Source organism: Bacillus rossius, chromosome 1, assembly GCF_032445375.1.
Source record: "Bacillus rossius redtenbacheri isolate Brsri chromosome 1, Brsri_v3, whole genome shotgun sequence".
Taxonomy (NCBI): domain Eukaryota; kingdom Metazoa; phylum Arthropoda; class Insecta; order Phasmatodea; family Bacillidae; genus Bacillus; species Bacillus rossius.
In genome coordinates, this window is record NC_086330.1 from 303,881,070 (window position 1) to 303,901,710 (window position 20,641).

Sequence of the window (20,641 nt, forward strand, 5' to 3'; positions counted from 1 at the left end):
AGATTACCATATGAATTCGATATCGATGATGTCGAAGTGCCATTATCGTCTTCATGCTTCCTTTTTAGTAGTCCATCATCATTTTTACAAAGTAAGAAAGATCTACTTGAATTCGGCTGGAATGTATTCACACTTTTCACGTTAAGGATTCTTCCATTGTCTTCATTCTTCCATAAATCATCATCGTCCTTCAATTTAAGTTCTTCGTCGAGATCGAAAGAGCCACAAACAAAATCTCTCTCAAGACAAGGAAAATTATTGCCGTAATGCACATCACTATTCCTTAGTCTAGTAGATCCATCGTTGTACTCTGGCTTGTAAGCAGGCTTAACGTTACAAGTTCTGTCATGTCTTTTTAAGCTCTCTCTCCGCGTAAACGACTTGCTACATCGAACGCAACTTATCATATTGCGTAGTGGATTTTTAACACAGTCATTCTTCTGGTGTTGTCTTCCATTCTTACTCAAGATAAATTCTTTGCTGCAAAACTTACACCTGTGTCCTTTCGATACAGCGACAGACACCGAATCAGGATTCATATTAGTTACTGTGACTAATGTTAGATACAAACAGACAGTTTTCCAATTGGAACCATTACTTAAATATAATTTTTTAAATATTTCTTAAGCGAGAGTTATCTCATGCAAAGGTACTTGTTGTAAGTAGTTCTGCTTTTCAACAACAGATGACACCACGTATTGCTTGCAGGTAAATATTATTTCTTTCTTTCATGCGGGATGCAGGATTCTCACTAACGATCGCAATACAGGGATGGCATCGCTAGACTCCAAGGAGAAGGTAGTTTGTTCATCCAGTTAGTGTTTCTCAAATTTCTCAGGGTATATATTATTATTTGACTTAATAATGATTTTTTTTAAATTCCACCTAATAAAAATAAAATAGAAGCACTCATAGAAAACCATCAGGGATGATGTCGTTTATAAACATCATAAATTAACATTTTTTTTTTAAAAAAGTCCAAATTTAATCATGCTTAAGCAAAGAGTTCACAAGCGGGCTTGTGAACTCTTTGCTTAAGCAACATGAGAGTTTATCACAAGCCCGCTTGTGCTAGAACTCTCATGTTGCTTAAGCAAAGAGTTCACAAGCCCGCTTGTGCTAGAACTCTCATGTTGCTTAAGCAAAGAGTTCACAAGCCCGCTTGTGAACTCTTTGCTTAAGCATGATTAAATTTGGACTTTTTAAAAAAAAAAATGTTAATTTATGATGTTTATAAACGACATCATCCCTGATGGTTTTCTATGAGTGCTTCTATTTTATTTTTATTAGGTGGAATTTAAAAAAAAATCATTATTAAGTCAAATAATAATATATACCCTGAGAAATTTGAGAAACACTAACTGGATGAACAAACTACCTTCTCCTTGGAGTCTAGCGATGCCATCCCTGTATTGCGATCGTTAGTGAGAATCCTGCATCCCGCATGAAAGAAAGAAATAATATTTACCTGCAAGCAATACGTGGTGTCATCTGTTGTTGAAAAGCAGAACTACTTACAACAAGTACCTTTGCATGAGATAACTCTCGCTTAAGAAATATTAAAAAAATTATATTTAAGTAATGGTTCCAATTGGAAAACTGTCTGTTTGTATCTAACATTAGTCACAGTAACTAATATGAATCCTGATTCGGTGTCTGTCGCTGTATCGAAAGGACACAGGTGTAAGTTTTGCAGCAAAGAATTTATCTTGAGTAAGAATGGAAGACAACACCAGAAGAATGACTGTGTTAAAAATCCACTACGCAATATGATAAGTTGCGTTCGATGTAGCAAGTCGTTTACGCGGAGAGAGAGCTTAAAAAGACATGACAGAACTTGTAACGTTAAGCCTGCTTACAAGCCAGAGTACAACGATGGATCTACTAGACTAAGGAATAGTGATGTGCATTACGGCAATAATTTTCCTTGTCTTGAGAGAGATTTTGTTCGTGGCTCTTCCGATCTCGACGAAGAACTTAAATTGAAGGACGATGATGATTTATGGAAGAATGAAGACAATGGAAGAATCCTTAACGTGAAAAGTGAGAATACATTCCAGCCGAATTCAAGTAGATCTTTCTTACTTTGTAAAAATGATGATGGACTCCTAAAAAGGAAGCATGAAGACGATAATGGCACTTCGACATCATCGATATCGAATTCATATGGTAATCTGGGTGAAGAGGATGCCTTCTACAGTGATTGTTACAGTGACTCTGAGGCTGTTGACAAAAGCATAGACTGTGATGAAGCACCTAACGCTGACAAGATCGAAGAATGTAACGGTGTCCTGAGACCGAAACGATGGAAACGACGTGTTAAAATAAATAAATCTGATAACGCTTATTATGATCACTGGGACGATTGTGATATTAAAAGTATTTATAATAAACAAGCAAGTGAGATGGTGGTAGAAGAGATTGATTACACATCGTGGAAAGATCCAAACTTATTGGTTGACCGGCTAAGACTTCTACATGGCTCGCTTTGTGCAGGAAACTATTCGTGCATAAAAGAAATATCCTTCATACTCGAAGAACTGAGGAAAGCTGGCTACATACAATAATGGCTTATTTTACTTCTATTTGTATAATCTTAAGAAATAAATTAAATATTAAAAGTAAAAATTTAATGTTTTTATTTCTTGCATTCTGATTTCTAACTAAGACTTAGTTCTCGTAACTTGTGTTACCAAATGTGCTGCCTTTTGATGGTGCTTCCAAAATGTGCTTCCTTCTTTTTGTCGTATATGTGCTTCCAAATGTGCTGCCTTTTTTGATTGTGCTTCCAAAATGTGCTGCCTTTTTGATGGTGCTTCCAAAATGTGCTTCCTTTTTGTTGATGGTGCTTCCAAAATGTGCTTCCTTTTTGTTGATTGTGCTTCCGATTGTGCGTTGTTTCTATGATTGTGCTTCCTTTTTCGTTGAATGTGCTTCCAAATGTGCTTCCTTTTTGTGGATTGTGCTTCCGATTGTGCGTTGTTTCTATGATTGTGCTTCCTTTTTCGTTGAATGTGCTTCCAAATGTGCTTCCTTTTTGTGGATTGTGCTTCCAAATGTGCTTCCTTTTTGTGATTGTGCTTCCAAAATGTGCTTCCTTTTTGTTGATGGTGCTTCCAAAATGTGCTTCCTTTTTGTTGATTGTGCTTCCTTTTTCGTTGAATGTGCTTCCAAATGTGCTTCCAAATGTGCTTCCTTTTTGTGGATTGTGCTTCCAAATGTGCTTCCTTTTTGTGATTGTGCTTCCAAATGTGCTTCCTTTTTGTGATTGTGCTTCCGATTGTGCTTCCTTTTCTATGAATGTGCTTCCGATTGTGCTTCCTTTTCTATGAATGTGCTTCCGATTGTGCTTCCTTTTTGTTGATGGTGTTTACAAATGTGCTGCCTTTTCGTTGATGGTGCTTCCTTTTTGTTGATTGCGCATAGTAAAATATGTAGTGACTGAATATTTACTAGTTCAAAACCTCTTGGTGTTACTAAAATATTTTTCAAGGTTGCTTGGTCCTTTAGTATGTATTAAGATTTCATGATGGTCTAAATGACTGTAATTATCTAAAGACGAAGAAGGTCCTGCGGTTCTGAAAATTCTAACCTATACGTCTGATATTGTCATGACTCGGTCTCATGGTCCATAGACAATTGGCCTGTATGTGTGGCTTTGTACATGAATGATTTATAGGTTATTCAGATTATCGAATAATTAGACTTTCATGTAAGGCATAGCGGTACTGTATTTAATTCGATGGTCGGGTATATTGTCTTGAGTTGTTTTTCGTAGAGTGAATGATTAATAAACTCCACGAAAGGTAATGGAAAATAAAATATAAAATATATTTAATATTTAGTTACACCTGTCACTGGTCAAGCAGTGCGTTCATTACTTCTGGAACTATTAAGCAAAGTATAATGTTATTTATATCAATTTTCTCTTTATTATGTATTTCAGAGTATATTATACTCTATGTAACTTGGATGTCCAGGCCCGATCTCAAGACACAATGCGAGCATGCTTAGGGCTTGGATGGTTGATCACCTCGTTCGAATGTTGGAGGCCGCCAGCAAGGCGGGGGGACAACAACGGAAGCAACGGTACACGTGACTGGACTGGAGGGGGGTCCTAGCGGTATAAATTGAGGTCAACACCCTAGACACAGCAGTCAACACATAGTCGTGTGGGTATAGAGCTGCTGCTACAAATTCAAGCAAATGCTGTTCGATCCAACTGCAAAGTACGCGGAAGTAACTCCAGGATTCTGCCGTGTGCACTACGTCACCGAGGATGGTTACTTCAACTAGAGGTCTGCAACTTCGGTCATCACTGGGCCAGTGATTGTGACGAGGAGGCTCCGGACATAATCGAGACATCCTGCAACAAGGTAGATTGTGTCGTCCATTATCTAAGACCTGACAGTACATTACCGGCTTAGTCTCGCCTCGACCTCCATGACGAAATGTGTAAACCTCCAAGGCTTCTCTAGTCAGTATGGGTTTATTATCAAGGAACTTAGCATTGCAGATGAAGAAGGAAATGTAATAACACGTAACTTTCAACCTCCATTTGAATGGCGATATCTCACCAGGAAGCATCAAAAAACAAATGCTTGGCTCACTAGAAATTTTCATGGTTTACATTGGGAACACGGACTCTTTCCTTATGCTTCAATACCTAACATATTGGCAAGTCATTTCACCGGACCTGTATTGGTTGTAGGAATAGAGCAGAAACGGTGGCTAACTAACTATTGTAAGCATCATGTGCTAATATTAGATGTACAAGCAGAATATGACTGTCCATCATTGAAAGAATTAAATAAATTGTACACGTGCAATAATACATGTCCAGGTTCGATCTCAAGACACAATGCGAGCATGCTTAGGGCTTGGATGGTTGATCACCGTGTTGGAATGTTGTATCCAAGTGATACGACCCTCGCCTCGTGCGATGGCAGTCGAGCTGAAACTGTGGTGGTGTAAGGACCTACAGCAGAAGTAGTTAACCAAGATGCCTAACTTTCAACCGAACCGGATATACTCCAGTGTAACGCCTGGGCTAGGCACTGTTGATTATAGTGAGTGGATCGACGGTGTTTTAAAACATTTTTCGGAGAGTTGTGACGCTGTGTTTCACGTGAAACAGGTTTTAAACCCAGGACCTCAAGATACACCTCTAGAAGTTATCAACTGTCTGGGCTATGGACATTGTAGTGTGAATATGATGAGAGACGATACAGTTCTCCCTGCAACGCCTGAAGAGGTTTTCGTACATGCATTCAACCAACCAGCTATTAAGTCACCGCCAGCATCTGCATGTGGTCAGACTTCGTCAGTCCAGACATCATCTAGCTGTACCCAGATGAGTCCCACATCGCCAGCACCTACTACATCAGTAGCAGTCCAGCATAAACGCAGGCGTCAGCTTCGCCTTCCTACATCTCGCAAGAGTCGAACCCGAGATCTCAGTCATCTAGGTCCGATCAGTGAAGACACCACTCAAGTATGTTCTACAGAAAACACTAGTGATGAAAGAACTGTTGAGATTGCTCGTGTAGCTGTACGTTCATTACTTCTGGAACTATTGAGCAAAGTATAATATTATTTATATCAATTTTCTCTTTAATATGTATTTCAGAGTATATTATATCCTATGTAACTTGTAGTTATGCTTAATATTTAGGTATTGGGTCTCTGGTTTATGTAAATAGGTTATGTTGACTTTGTCACTATGATGTGCAGTGTGTGAATATTATGTACTTTTATTACTCATTATTTAATTCTTTTAAATCAGTGATTTTTCTTATCCCTTGCTGTTTGTAATAAGATTTAAATAAATATGTGTTTAACATTTACGTTGTTTGCTTTAATTTCAAAACATTTAATTGCCGATATTATTGAATTGTAACTATAAGTTATTAACCTCCTCAGCTAGAGTGATTGCTTTAATACATAAATTCTAACACTACCTTCGAGATGTCTTCCGCCACTACGAGAAGAAGAGAGAGAGACTCTACACAACACCAATATTTTATAAATACTCTATCATATTTAATAAACATACATTATTAATTAATAATAATATAGCTACAGGTTCCAAACTTATCCCGACTTGTCTAGACTGACTACATAACACTTGGCGCCATCCGGCAGTAACTTTAAGAATTAAAGATGGCGACGGTGGCGCGCTCCGGCGGTAACTTTAAGAATTAAAGATGGCGATGGTGGCACACTCTGGTAGCAACACTAGGAACTAAAGATGGCGATGGTGGCGTCATCTGGTATCGATTGTATGAACTAAAATATGGCGAGGGTGGCGCCATCTACCAGTCAACTTGAGAACCAAGATGGCGGTGCCTCTGGCAACTAATTTTTGAATTTGGCGCGCGATACTAGCGACATCTACCAGCCAACTTGAGAACCAAGATGGCGGCATCTCTGGCAACTAATTTTTGAATTTGGCGCGATACTAGCGACATCTACCAGCCAACTTGAGAACCAAGATGGCGGCGCCTCTGGCAACTAATTTTTGAATTTGGCGCGCGATACTAGCGACATCTACCAGCCAACTTGAGAACCAAGATGGCGGCGCCTCTGGCAACTAATTTTTTGAATTTAGCGCCATCTGGTAGTCTGTGCTGGAATTAAAGATGGCGGCTGTATAATAATTTTAATTTCAAATGTGGCGCCTTAGGTATGCATTAAGGCAAAAACACCCTCCCCCCCATTTATCATAAACTTGCCGTCAGTACGTAGCATATATAGATTATTTATTCCACCATATTACAATTGGTCTCGTGGTCTAGTGGTCAAGGCGTCCGCCTCGTAACCACGACATCCTGGACGTTTTCACGTCCCATGGATCGAATCCCAGCCTCGGCACTGAAAATATTTTAGTTAAAATAAAATAATCCCTGCTGCTATCTGGTGGCGACCAACAGAACTATATGACGTCACAAGATGGCTGCCTCCAGCAGACGAAAACAAGATGGCGGCCACCAGCAGACGAAAACAAGATGGCGGCCACCAGCAGACGAAACAAGATGGCGGCTGATGATTACATCGAATTTCGAAAAGTTGAAGTTCGAAAAAAAATAAAAATTCGAATCCAAGATGGCGGCCGTGACGAAAAGTGCAACGGTGACGTCACGATTCGAAGTTGGTGGAAATTTCTAGAAATACAAAATGGCGGATGGATTAGCATGGATTAGCATGGATTAACATATGGATTAGCATAGATTGGCATATGGATTAGCATAGATGGGCATACGAATTAGCATAGATTGGCATACGAATTGGCATAGATTGGCATACGGATTAGCATAGATTGGCATACGGATTGGCATAGATTGGCATGGATTAGCATAGATTGGCAAGGATTAGCATAGATTAGCATAGATTAGCATACGGATTAGCATGGATTAGCATACGGATTAGATGACGTCATCCAAGATGGCCGCCGGATCCTGGATCCTGCTCCTGTCCCAGAACCGGTATTTTCCTACTACTGCTGAGCAGCAACGAGCGTAGGGCTCTTCCACTGCAAGCGAATATGCAGTGTACGTGAGTTGGCGTTTACAGACAGACGTGTGTTTGTTGTGTTATGTTTTAGTTACAGGATCTAGTTTGGTAACCTTTTTAGTAATGGATGTCGAGGAGTTATTCTTGTTCGACAGTACTTACCTTTTGAGGCGTCGGGTGACAGCTAGAAAGAAAAGGTCTTGTTGGATGAGTCCAATTTATAAGAAGAGGAAAACAATGGGCGAGTACAACCATTTGCATAAAGATTTGGAAAGAGAACCCGCAAAATTTTCTGACTATTATAGGATGAGCAAAGACACTTTTGATTACATTTTAAATAGTATAGAGAACAGTATTTCAAAGGAATCAAATTTTAGGGAGACGATTTCACCTAGTGAACGTCTGAGTGTAACTTTAAGGTGTCTACTCACCTAATATTTCAACTATATTAACACATTATAATATTTTATTGATTTGAATTTGATGTTTTAATTTTAGTAAAATTGTTGTTCAATTATTTTTTTAATAATAATTTCGTTTGTTTTGTACGTCAAACGAAAAAATAATTAACATAAAGTACAGAATCACCAAGAACATCAGAAGTAAATCAAGTGTAACAGGATACAACATTCAAAGTTCATTTTATTTCAGATTGTTTTTTGCAAAATATAATATGATATGTACACTCAAGATTTAGTTACAGTTTAATTTGTATAAAATAAGTAGTTACTTTATTTTTTGTGGTTTATACATCAACCAAATCAAGAATAAAAAAATAATAATTTGTGAATTGTAACTTTAGCTACATTGGTGGCAACATTTGATCTTTGAGACATTTACTTAAAATTGGTTATAAAACTTTGCAATGGAGAGTTTACTGGTGTAACATCCCACGACGATTCGGAGGTAGTATCGGAACTGCATCCTGTGTACGCACTATTACTCCAAGATGAATGTCCAGGTGATTGATTCACGGTTGAAGGCAAGGGATCCTTGTAATTGATTGCGACAAAACTGTTGCGTTCTTGTTCGTCGATCAAAACCTGCTGAAGTTTATTCCTTACTTGGAGTTGCCGGCTGGTTGGAATATTTTTCAAATAAGGTAGCAGGCTAACAAGAAACTGATATTCACTATCATTTTTCGATGAAGCAGATGTTTCTAACAATTTCAGCTTGGCTTTCTCAATTTCTAAGAAATGAGTATCACTGACATCTACTGACCTCTTCGTTTTATTCGAGCTGCTCTTTCCTGGAGATCCTCGGTCTCTGTTCTTTCTGTCGATATCCAATCTTGTGGGTTTTCTCTTAGTCGGAGTTGTTAGGGGTGGTCCCATTGTTTGAAGAGCAGTTGGCGCTAGGTGTGGTTCGCTGTGATGAACTGCGGAGTTGCTGTTGGAGTTTTCAAGGAATGAATCGTCTTTTTCGCTCTCTAATTCTAGGTCTTCTTCAATTGCATCTTCACTTACAGTTTCAGTTTCAGTATGTTTTACTGGAAGAGGAATGTTCCCCTTGAGCTGCCTAGGTTCCATAACGTCACGCAAGAAAAGCATTTGATCAAAAAATGGCCACGAGGATTCAAATTCATCAGGTGCCTCTTGACCTGATTTCAACAATTTTTTGTATTCTCTTCTGAATGCATCTCGAAGTCCCTTCCACCTCCTTTTCAATTCAGCCACTAAAACAAACAAAATATTCTACTAACCATAGGTTGATATAAAAGTAATGTCATTTAGCTAATTCCAACCATTGGCACTCTTTGCACTATCCGATGTAGGATTCCCTGACATAGTTGTTTTACCTGGTGTGCGTTAATGGTTTGTTTCATTACAGGTACTTTGCAACAGGATCATCTTTCAAGACATTGGGGTACACCTATAGGATGTCTGATGTAACAGTCGGGAGGATTGTTAAGGAAACAAGCAAGGCAATCCTGGACAAACTGCAAGCTGCCCACATGACTTTTCCCTCAACAGACCAAGAGATTGAATCAATCAAACAAAGATTTTGGGAAAGATGGAGATTCCCAAACTGTGTAGGCTGTGTTGACAGTAAACATGTACGTATACGAAACCCACGACATTCTGGCAGCATGTTTAGAAATTATAAACAATATTTCTCGATTGTATTGCAAGGTGTTGCCGGACCTGACTATAAGTTTATTGCTGTCGATGTTGGCGGTTATGGCAAAGAAAGTGACGGGGGAATTTTTTCTCATTCAATTCTTTCAGAAAAACTTGAAAAAGGGGGGTTAGGTTCACAATTATTTGTTGCATTGCCAGGAACGAACATAAAGGTTCCCCATGTTATTCTTGGCGATGAAGCATACCCACTCAAAACTTATCTCATGCGACCGTTTCCAGGATACAATTTGGATCCGGCTAAAAGGCTGTTCAATAGGCGGCTCTCTAAAGTTCGTCAGGTTATTGAATGCACATTTGGCATAATTAGCAGCAAATGGAGACTGCTGCAGAAAAGCATTGAAGTGGAGCCAGACTTTGTTGACACCATAGTTCAATGCATATGCTTGTTGCATAACATTGTCATCGACAAAGAAGGCGAACAACAAGTATCACCTGGACAAGAAGATAGTAATGATGACAACACTACTAGCAGACCTGTTAGATTTACTTCTTTGGGTGAAAATAGGGGCTCTAACGCAGCCTATACAGTAAGGGATAAGTTCGTGGCATTTTTTTCTGAAATGGAAACTGTATAGGGCCTAAGTTACCAAGTGTTAATCCACATTGTGAATTAGGAGTATTGTACATTCTGTTACTTGTACTATGAAATAAAGTAAATAATGAAGAAAAATTATTGTTATTTGTTTATTTGGCAATTTCATAAGCTATTAAAGTAGTTGGAAATAGGGGGTTCAAGGCCAGGCGGAGGATCGAGGATCCGGCGGCCATCTTGGATGACGTCATCTAATCCGTATGCTAATCCATGCTAATCTATGCTAATCCATGCCAATCAATGCCAATCTATGCCAATCCGTATGCCAATCTATGCTAATCCGTATGCCAATCTATACCAATTCGTATGCCAATCTATGCTAATCCATATGTTAATCCATGCTAATCCATCCGCAATTTAGTATTTCTAGAAATTTCCACCAACTTCGAATCGTGACGTCACCGTTTCACTTTTTGTCACGGACGCCATCTTGGATTCGAATTTTTTTTCGAACTTTGAAATTCAATGTAATCATCAGCCGCCATCTTGTTTCGTCTGCTGGTGGCCGCCATCTTGTTTTCGTCTGCTGGTGGCAGCCATCTTGTGACGTCATATAGTTCTGTTGGTCGCCACCAGATAGCAGCAGGGATTATTTTATTTTAACTAAAATATTTTCAGTGCCGAGGCTGGGATTCGATCCATGGGACGTGAAAACGTCCAGGATGTCGTGGTTACGAGGCGGACGCCTTGACCACTAGACCACGAGACCAATTGTAATATGGTGGAATAAATAATCTATATATGCTACGTACTGACGGCAAGTTTATGATAAATGGGGGAGGGTGTTTTTGCCTTCCTTAATGCATACCTAAGGCGCCACATTTGAAATTAAAATTATTATACAGCCGCCATCTTTAATTCCAGCACAGACTACCAGATGGCGCTAAATTCAAAAAATTAGTTGCCAGAGGCGCCGCCATCTTGGTTCTCAAGTTGGCTGGTAGATGTCGCTAGTATCGCGCGCCAAATTCAAAATTAGTTGCCAGAGGCGCCGCCATCTTGGTTCTCAAGTTGGCTGGTAGATGTCGCTAGTATCGCGCGCCAAATTCAAAATTAGTTGCCAGAGGCGCCGCCATCTTGGTTCTCAAGTTGGTTGGTAGATGGCGCCACCGTCGCCATATTTTAGTTAATATAATCGATACCAGATGACGCCACCGTCGCCATCTTTAGTTCCTAGTGTTGCTACGAGTGTGCCACCATCGCCATCTTTAATTCTTAAAGTTACTGCCGGATGGCGCCAAGGTCTAGACAAGTCGGGATAAGTTTGGAACCTGTAGCCATATTATTATTAATTAATAATGTATGTTTATTAAATATGATAGAGTATTTATAAAATATTGGTGTTGTGTAGAGACTCTCTCTTCTTCTCGTAGCGGCAGACAGTTGGAGCAATTCGAGCAATTGTAGTCAGTTTGGAACCACTACACTACATCTAGACACTACTTAGAAATTATGCCTCCACTATTTTACCCGGACTTGACACCGGGCAAGCATGGAACCAGAAGAGTAATGCAAGGGAATGGCTTTTCATTTGTTTGTAACAAACAAACCATCCATCCGATTACATTATCCCAAGTGCCATGCCTGGCTGTGTTACCCCCCCCCCCCCACGAAGCTGAAAAATGAAAACAATTCCCATAAGAACACAAGGGGAGGGTAAATATGTGCAAACATTGAGAAAAATAACCATCGCTGAAACATACTTCCAAGCATTAATTACAACAAAAGATGACAGCAAAGAGGTCGGGGAAGAGAAGGCCTAAATAAAAAATGTATAAATACATGTGGTAAGCCTCCATTACCCAACGTAGCCATGGGGTAGTGTATGTATACCATCATCCTGGATAACTCTTTTGTTATCTGTCCAAGTAAGTGCTAGTTTGTTGGTGCACTCGGAATAGATATCATGGTGGTAGGAGCGTATAGATCGCACTTTTACGCGCAATGTAGACTCCTGGTGTAGTGTACGCAGGTAGTCCTCAAAAGTGATTCGGTTGTTAATCACAGACCTTTGCACACCTTTGGCCTTCTTGGTTACAATGTCACTGCACTTTAGGGCGTACAGCTTAGCCCTCAAGCCGATAAATTCTGTCATGGGTCGACCACAGCACTCATCTGTGAATTTCCCGATTACTTTAGAATTGGTTGCAGAGTGCAGGACATGGTTGGTAGGGTAACCACTCATGTCAAAGTGGTCTAACAGTGCATGGTCAGACTGCAAATCAGAGTAGAAATCATGAGTATCAATCTGATAAATAAAGCTGTCTGTATCCATGTAGGCTAGCTCAAGCCTATCATTATACCTGGGTTTCATCACATCATAATGGAAGTGGTACATCAAAGTCTTGGAGAGGTCAAGAACGGCAAATCCAACATATATTGGCTTGTCGAACATTATTTTCTCGTGTCGAAGGTGCACCAGTGCCAGACTATGATCATAGACTGTGTAGTCCTTGAAGGTGGGGCGAGCCACAAGCTTGCGGAGGCGCTCTTCACAACACACTAGTTCCATTGCTTGCCTCCTACGTTTCGCCTCCATCAATTTCCCAAAAGTAGCATTATTAGCTAGTTTGAAAAAGTCTTTCTCAAAGTCGTTCTGTGCGACTTGTCGTTTTCCAGTGTTCAATGCTATGTATGGCTGCAACCATGCTGACTGACGAAAATGTAGGACTCTATGAACATGAGTTAGGCGGAGACCATGGGAAATTGCTTGTTTGAGGTTAATGTAATGGATAACGTAGTGGGATTTGTTGGAGAGAGTGGTGAGAAGTTTAGATTGGGTAGAATTGGGAGGACGCTCATTCCTAGGAAGGAAGGGTAGATCCCGGTGGGACGGATGTAATTCTACTGGATACTCGACGTCACACTCCACAATGTAGCCAATATCACTATCATCAGGTATGCTGGTAAAATCAATGTTCGTGTCATTGCTCCACTGAAAGTCACTGTGTGGTAGAGGGCAAGACATGGCCCAACCATACAAATTGTTGGCATCTAGGTATGCAAGAGACGATGAAGGTTTGGTGGGGTTGTGTGTCTCAGGTGCATAGGCATTGTTTGCCACGCAGTGCTTTTTCATGCACTGTGCCACCCCACCTCGGATGCCTGACTCAACAAATAAATGCATGTCATAATCTGTGAGCAGGTCCAACCGAACTTGGGTAGTCTTGAGCATGGCATCAAAGGTAAATCCTGGTGCACTGACGTAATGCGCACAATCTAGACCATACGTGTCAAAGGCTGCGGAAGCTCTCGAAAACATCACATAAGATCAAAACATCTGACTTTAGGTATACATCGCTATACTCCCCCAATGTCGAGCAATGAAAGGCATCCCAGACGGTGTGTGCATGAACATAATCCTCATCGCTAATGGTAGAGTCGGTGAGAATGTTAAAGAAAGCCTCCTTGGGCGGTAGCTGCAGTTCGTCCAGACGTTCCCAGGAATCAATGTGATCATATGGGAATACTCCCTTCCGCATGACGAGCGACACACAGGTGGAATCGAAAAACTTCATGGTGGTGACAAACTGTGCTGGTGGTAGGTTATGTGCTAGTGTAGACAGGGAGCATGCCATGAATCTAAGTGTGTCAATGAACTGGACTGAGAACCTATCACCAAGCTTCTTCGAGAATGTTATCATTTTCTCTTCACTGTGTGGTATGATGAAGATCTCCTTAGTGTCATACCCAAGCTGCTTGACAATAAAGTGCTGGTCGTAGCCGAGATTATGGAAGAAGACTACTAGCTTCTTTGGTCTACGACGCAACATGTTACAGCCATTACAGGAAGGTCCAATGTAATTTCCTGTAAAATGATCATGATCCTTCACCCTATAGTTTGTTGCAGTGAAGGGTTTGTGGCAGTAGCAGCATTGTGCTGCATGGTTGAAGGTAATGTACTGGGTCCGTGTCAGAGGTGTCATTGGGATGGAGGTAGCATATATATCCTTCACCTTGTTCCCAATTTCAACTATATCCTCCATGAACCTACTCGCAGCATCCACACCTCGGTATATAATCGGTTCCTGTGGCAGGTTTGCTGTAAGGTGTGTGGGTATACGAGCATTGTCCACCTTGATGTATATACCATAGCTATATGGCTCATGCTTCTGGTACTTCTCTGTGTATGCTATATTGGGGTCAGGCTGACATGAGTCCACTTTGGTTAGCATGGCCTCGAAGTCTGCATACACAACTATAGGCAGTTTACCCATGTGGTGGAAGTTGGTGAATTCCAGCCTGGGTGGGTTTCCATCCTTGTCGGGAAGTGGCATTTCAACACGCACAGGTGCATGAGGAACACAGTACCTCCTATGTTGTTCCAGGCACTGTTGTCCCGTCATTCCAGTCACTCTGAGTTGATCATCAAATAATTTGAAGCATCTCTTACATATATATATTCTTTCATTGTGATTGGTTACCTGAGACCATATCAGTAGTGAAAAGTTCGTTATGAGGCAGTAGTGCTTGTGATCGACATCAGATATTAGCAGAAGATCGAAATGCTGTTGCTTCTCTTCATCAACAACCCGAATTGGGACCACCTTATTCTCTTCACCGAGAGTATAGACATTAACTGACACGGTTGGGTTGTGTTGCTCAAAGACATTGATCTGTTTGACTGGTGTAGGGAAATCAAGTCCGTCAAAGTTAAATTGTGTCTCCAGGTTCAGGTATCGTTGGTCAACTCGATACACTTTAAATCCCCCAACAAACTTGGAGATAATGGCCCACTTGAAACATTCGTGGTCTTCGTTCTGGGGATTAAGTACAGCATGTTTGATAGCAATCGATGGTGGCAGAGGCAGATAGGAAGATGCACGCAGTGGGTTGAGCTTGCTGACACGAAGTTGTATGCACTTCACTGACGTCAGCGACCAGCCAGAACCTTTGCTCATGTACTCGTCCTCCTCCTTACAGATGTTCAAAATGCTATTTCGAACAGCTACAGCAACATCATCTACATTGTATAGAGGGATGTTGGGGGTCTTGAAGGCACGCAGGTCTGCACTGTCGTCGAATGGTGCTGGTTTTGCATAATTGCACTCGAGCCACATATTAAATTTTACGGCCCCAGTTGCCTCTACAATCTCAGTTAGCTGCGCAACTATTCTATCCTCCATCGTCTCAAGATATGTACAGATATCCAATGAACGGTCGAAATTGTTTCCGGCTACGAAGGTGCGCAAACTACCACTGAATGCACGAGCCACTTCAACAAAATCATTATTATTATTAATATCTTCTGGCTCAATGGTTGATGTGGCCTGGGATGTTGAGGTATTAGGCAACACCATGGGTTGAATAGCTCTAGAAGTAGAGGCTTGCTGCTCATCACTCACAAGCATTGTGCACCGAGTCGGGAGAGCTGGAGTCATCACCGCAGACCCACAACATACCAAGCAGTGTGCTGCTAAATTGTCGCGCCGGGCAAAAACATTTCCGCACTTATCACAAAGAGCATTAACCGCTCGAGCCTGGTTTCCAGTACAGGAATTCTCATGCCTACGAGCATCGAAGGTCCTCGTAAACTGTCTGTAGCAGTACCGACAATGCTTGCTGCGAGATGTATGTGTGCCGGTACAGATTTTCAAATGGCGCTGTAGGTTACCCCAACGAGCAAATGTAGTGCCACATTTCTCGCAAAGGTGCATTTATAGGTTAGGTGCGTCTGCACACTGTCGTTCATGACGTAAGGCATTATTCCAGGCCGTGAATAACTTCTTGCAAAAGCGACAACTAGGACCCATCGCGCCTACCCCTGAACTAACTGAAATATCAGCAGACGTGGATGATGATGATGATGATATATCTCTTGCTATCAGCTACGGATCCTGCAGAGAAGCCTCGATGCGGTTCGACGGAGAAGTAGATACCTACCAACGAAATACTAGTTAAATACTATTTCGAAGAATAACCAGCAGTCACTTGCATAAAAACAGATGAAAGTGTATAAGCAGGACTACCAACTTGTTAAAAAAATTTTTTTATGTATTACTGAGAACTTGACAAAAAAAAATAATGAAAGCGTATAAACTCATAAACGAAAAAAACAGTTGGAAGTGTATAAGCAGGACTACCAACTTGTTAAAAAAAAATTTTATGTATTACTCTGAACTTAACAAACAAAAATGTGTCAACAGTTTGAAGCTGTAATATTTCCTGTGTAAACATAAGCAAGTCACACTAGCTTTAAAATAATTAATTGTACTGGCAGGAAATGTGTGTACTAGCCGACGAGACTCTAACAGACCGTCTACCGCTACGTGACACAGTGCTAGGTATCGTACGTGAAAACTAAACAATTTCTAAAAGAATTACCAAGTCTTTACTGTCTGCGTGAAAACTTTATTCATTAAGAATATATTTGTAATGAAATACGCAGCAAATGTAAATAACGAGTTAACAAAAATATAAATAATATTTATGATTTAATAAGGTATGGGACTCAGTAATATCGTGCGCGATGTAAGGAAATGGACTCGCAGTGCATATATAATTTCACGTAGCTCTGCGCTGGGTCAGAGCACTAATGGAAACCTTTCAGAAGGTATGTTGAAGCTCCTCCCCCACCACCACCTCTCTTACACCACTCTCTTCAGACAGACGGCGCGCGCTTCATGACAGTCTGAGTCGTGTCCCGACATGTCTCGAGCACCCCATGCTGTCAGGGGAGCATTTACGTATAATGAAAGGAAGTAGCTCTGCTGTTATATTGCTGGAATACTAGACATACTTACACTGATATTTAAAAAAAACATAATCTATAGAAATTAATGTATCGCTGCTCATAGCATAGTGTGCTGCCAACTGTGCTTCCTTTTCCTGTATGTGTCCAGACACTTTAGGATATATGATTTCAGCATAAGTACAACAAGAAAATATTACTTCCTAATGTGGTCCCTACATTGTTCCCAGGGTATCGTAAATGGTTTCATGGCTACAACTGCATGTGACACTACATAAAATAACAATCACAAGTGTAATACTTTTTACAAGTAGGTATGTGTAGGCTTCTGACGTATATATGTAAGCCGCTAGGATATTACAGTACATTATGTAGACGTCAACTGCCAATCGCTCGTACTCAAGTCAAAAATGTGTTTAATAAATACGAAAATAACTATTCTATGTGAAAATACACTAGTATGAATGTCCATATTACTCATGCTAGAGAATAAAACTATGTAAGGACATGCACAATAAATTATAAAACTAATAATGAGTGGGTATCGAGCCGCGCACTCCAGACTGCGGAGCGCCATGTCTACCAGCTAGGAGCACAACACTGTAGCTACGAGTTGCAGAGGGATCAATGTAAACAGTTTACAACTATCCTACAGACGTGTTAGGAATAAAGCATAAGCGTGCACGATTTGTGTTGGATTTCCCTAGTGTGCTTCTAGTTATTCTTGAGACGGTAATTCTCCGTAAAGTTTTTTAGATATTAAATTTTAGCCACCACAACACTCGTGATTTTAATGTGTGTTGGTATATATCGTAACAAAACTAGTAGATGCATGGTTTTGCAAAAGAGGAAATTAACTCTCGCTAATGAATTATTTTAGGAAATATGTTTCAATTTTAAAATATCTGAATGCACCTGAATATATAAGCTAATATAGAATGCAGATCGATGCCTATAGTGTTATCGAAAGGTTGTAGATTTTAGTGCCGAATAATCTGACTCATCGTAATGATTGCTAGACATTCAAAATGTTTTTAATTTTGAGTTAAATTTAAAATCTAGATGCTCAAAATGTTTTTAATTTTGAGTTAAATTTAAAATCTAGATGCTTGTTGACGCCACAGTACAGACGTTAACAATATAGATTATTTTTAACTACTGCTTTTGCTTCTTGTAAAATAAATAAGTAGTTGCAAACAAATTTAGTTCTTACTATAAGCCGTTAATCTTCAGCCGCGAATAGTGTTACTTCACAACTAATGAAATTCACGAATGACATTAGTATTACTTTAATATTAATGTGACATGGATCTGAACAATGCACTGTAATACTAATATTTCTTTTATAAACGAGGAGCGGGCATCTTACCTCGGCGGTGAACTGAAGACGTGGACTAGTGGACTGATAGAACTCGATCATGAAGGCACGATACAAATGGTTGGAGTTGCGCTCGCTCGAGTATATAAAGGATTTCTGTGTGTGACGTTAGAGAGGTCATGGACGAGTCACTAGGGTGGGTTCACACCTGAACGTTCATTTGATGTGTTAGCTTAAAAAAAAAATCGAGTAAATTTATATTGGTTTCCAACACAGGTTCTAAAGATGTTGACTGTTTATAAATATATATTTTTAAAAAAATTAATTTTTTTTATATGTTTAGTGGTTTAATTTTTAGTATTAATGCATACCAGTAGTTTCATACATTATAAACTAATGGTATGCATTATTGAACTTCCTTTAGACATGTGCATTACAAAATTAATTTCGGATTTGTTGGGTCTGTTCATTACGAATGACCTCGCATGAAACCACCTTAAGACTGACCCGTCTCCCACAGGTAGTCAACAAAATTCCTTACCCCGGAAATACTTTTTCCGTCCGGTCGCTGGCCTGGCATGCTGCTCCGAACCGTTGACCTCAACCTGCGTTTCAAAGCATACACTATTTGCTTTAGGGATTTTACACGAATAAATATTAATTTGAAGTTCAGTTGTACCAACTTTATTGTTGTGCAACACTTTCGTTTTTTTTTGTTTTTTTTTCAAAAATGGTTCTCTTGCATGTATTTCATAGATGTCACGTGGTACTAACTACCGAGTTCGTACAGAGGCTTAAAACTATGTAGGTTACATTGCAGGTAGTTGCATGAAGCCCACCATACTTGATTACTTTTTTCCTCAATGGTGTGGTGAATAAGCCCGTCACACTGTTCCGTCCAACTGATAACCGCGCCGGTGCTACGCCGCAACTCACACTTCATTGACGCTTGTCCTGGACGCACACGTAACGTTTCGGTTGCTGATGCAGCCTTAAGTATGTCTAAGCTTGTGGGAAATTTACTGTCAGGTCGTATATGATATATAACACAGTTGACCTTACTACAGGCTTGATTGCGTACATCTAGGTTGTCCTCGTCACAGTTCGACACCCAGTGATGACCAAAGTTGCAGACCTCCAGCTGGAACTGACCATCAGCTGTCACGAAGAACACACGACGGAATCCAGACGTTACCTCTGCATACTCAGCGGACGGATCAAAAGACATTTTGACCACAGTACACGAGTACTGGATGAGATCTATGATTCAACTAGCTTCTTCAGGATCGTTGTCCTCAAATTTATATCACAGTACAAAATCTCAATATGGCCGCTGGACATGTTATTAATTTGTCAACATTTAATTTTCAAAAAATTATTTAACTGTAAAAATTATGTTCAAAAATTATTTTACTGTTAAAAATTAAATGCAATCATTAAATTAAATATTTGTCTGTTATCAAAGAAACATGTACAGTATACTTCATGCTCTAAGATGTAGATGTTATATAGAATAAAATAATGTTTAGTTGGATGAAGAATATTTATAAATTGTATTTTATGATTTAATAAAATTTAAACAGTTGATATTAAGAGGTGTATCTTAATTTTTGTAACTTAGTTCTGTATCGGGTGCAGATGGAGAATGAGTGTTTAATTGAGTGTTGATTTTGAATATGAATGTCGAATTAAGTGTCGATTTTTTGAAAAATGCGTGGAGAGTATTTATTTCCATACATTACAACATTTTAAGTACGATTTTCGCACAGGAATTATCTCATGTCATTTATGCAGTTGGGTAGTCTAAATATATTTCGTTATTCAATTGTTCTAGCTCCTGTAGCATACGCCTGTTTTGTCTGCTTCGAGAGTGACGTCTGTGCTTGGGAAGAGGCTTTCACAACAGCGCGTGTTCGGGCAGGAGGAAACACACAGAGCCACTCAGGGTGTTTGTGCCGTCAACCATAGGCTACGTCGGGTTTTTGGAATGTGTTGTGCAGGATATTTCGAGCGAGTTCTGGGGTCACCGTAACTGCCACCCAGTGGTGTGGGGGGCTCTGACGACATCTCCATGCTAACGTGGTAGTCTGCTTCTAACCACGCTCCTATCATCATGGCTTCCACCAGTGTTTACGCGGAGAGTGTTTGCGATTGTAATTTAAACAGTGTTACGATGGACGATGTTCGGGAATTTGTAATGGAGGTAGTACGTCGCTACATAGGTATGGACTTTAATGATATACATTACCACCTTACATCCTCCACCCTCAACATTCTCGCTGAGTTCCCTGAGGAAGAGGAATTTATTACCTATTTATATCAGGCTGTTATGACCTGCATCGAGGCCGCAAAGGAAGCGCAAGAGGCGAACGAAGATGTGGATGAAG

General features: G+C 40.1%; 1 protein-coding gene across 1 annotated transcript in view; it reads left to right on the forward strand.

The window, feature by feature from the left end:
* Window positions 1-10,323, forward strand: part of LOC134527843 (uncharacterized) — a 48,909-nt gene extending 38,586 nt beyond the window's left edge. The window contains exon 2 of the mRNA XM_063360796.1: window positions 9,343-10,323. Within this exon, the coding sequence (XP_063216866.1) occupies window positions 9,343-10,228 (886 nt within the window). The 3' untranslated portion in view covers window positions 10,229-10,323. The remainder of the gene's footprint in view (window positions 1-9,342) is intronic.
* The last annotated feature ends 10,318 nt before the right edge of the window (window positions 10,324-20,641 follow it).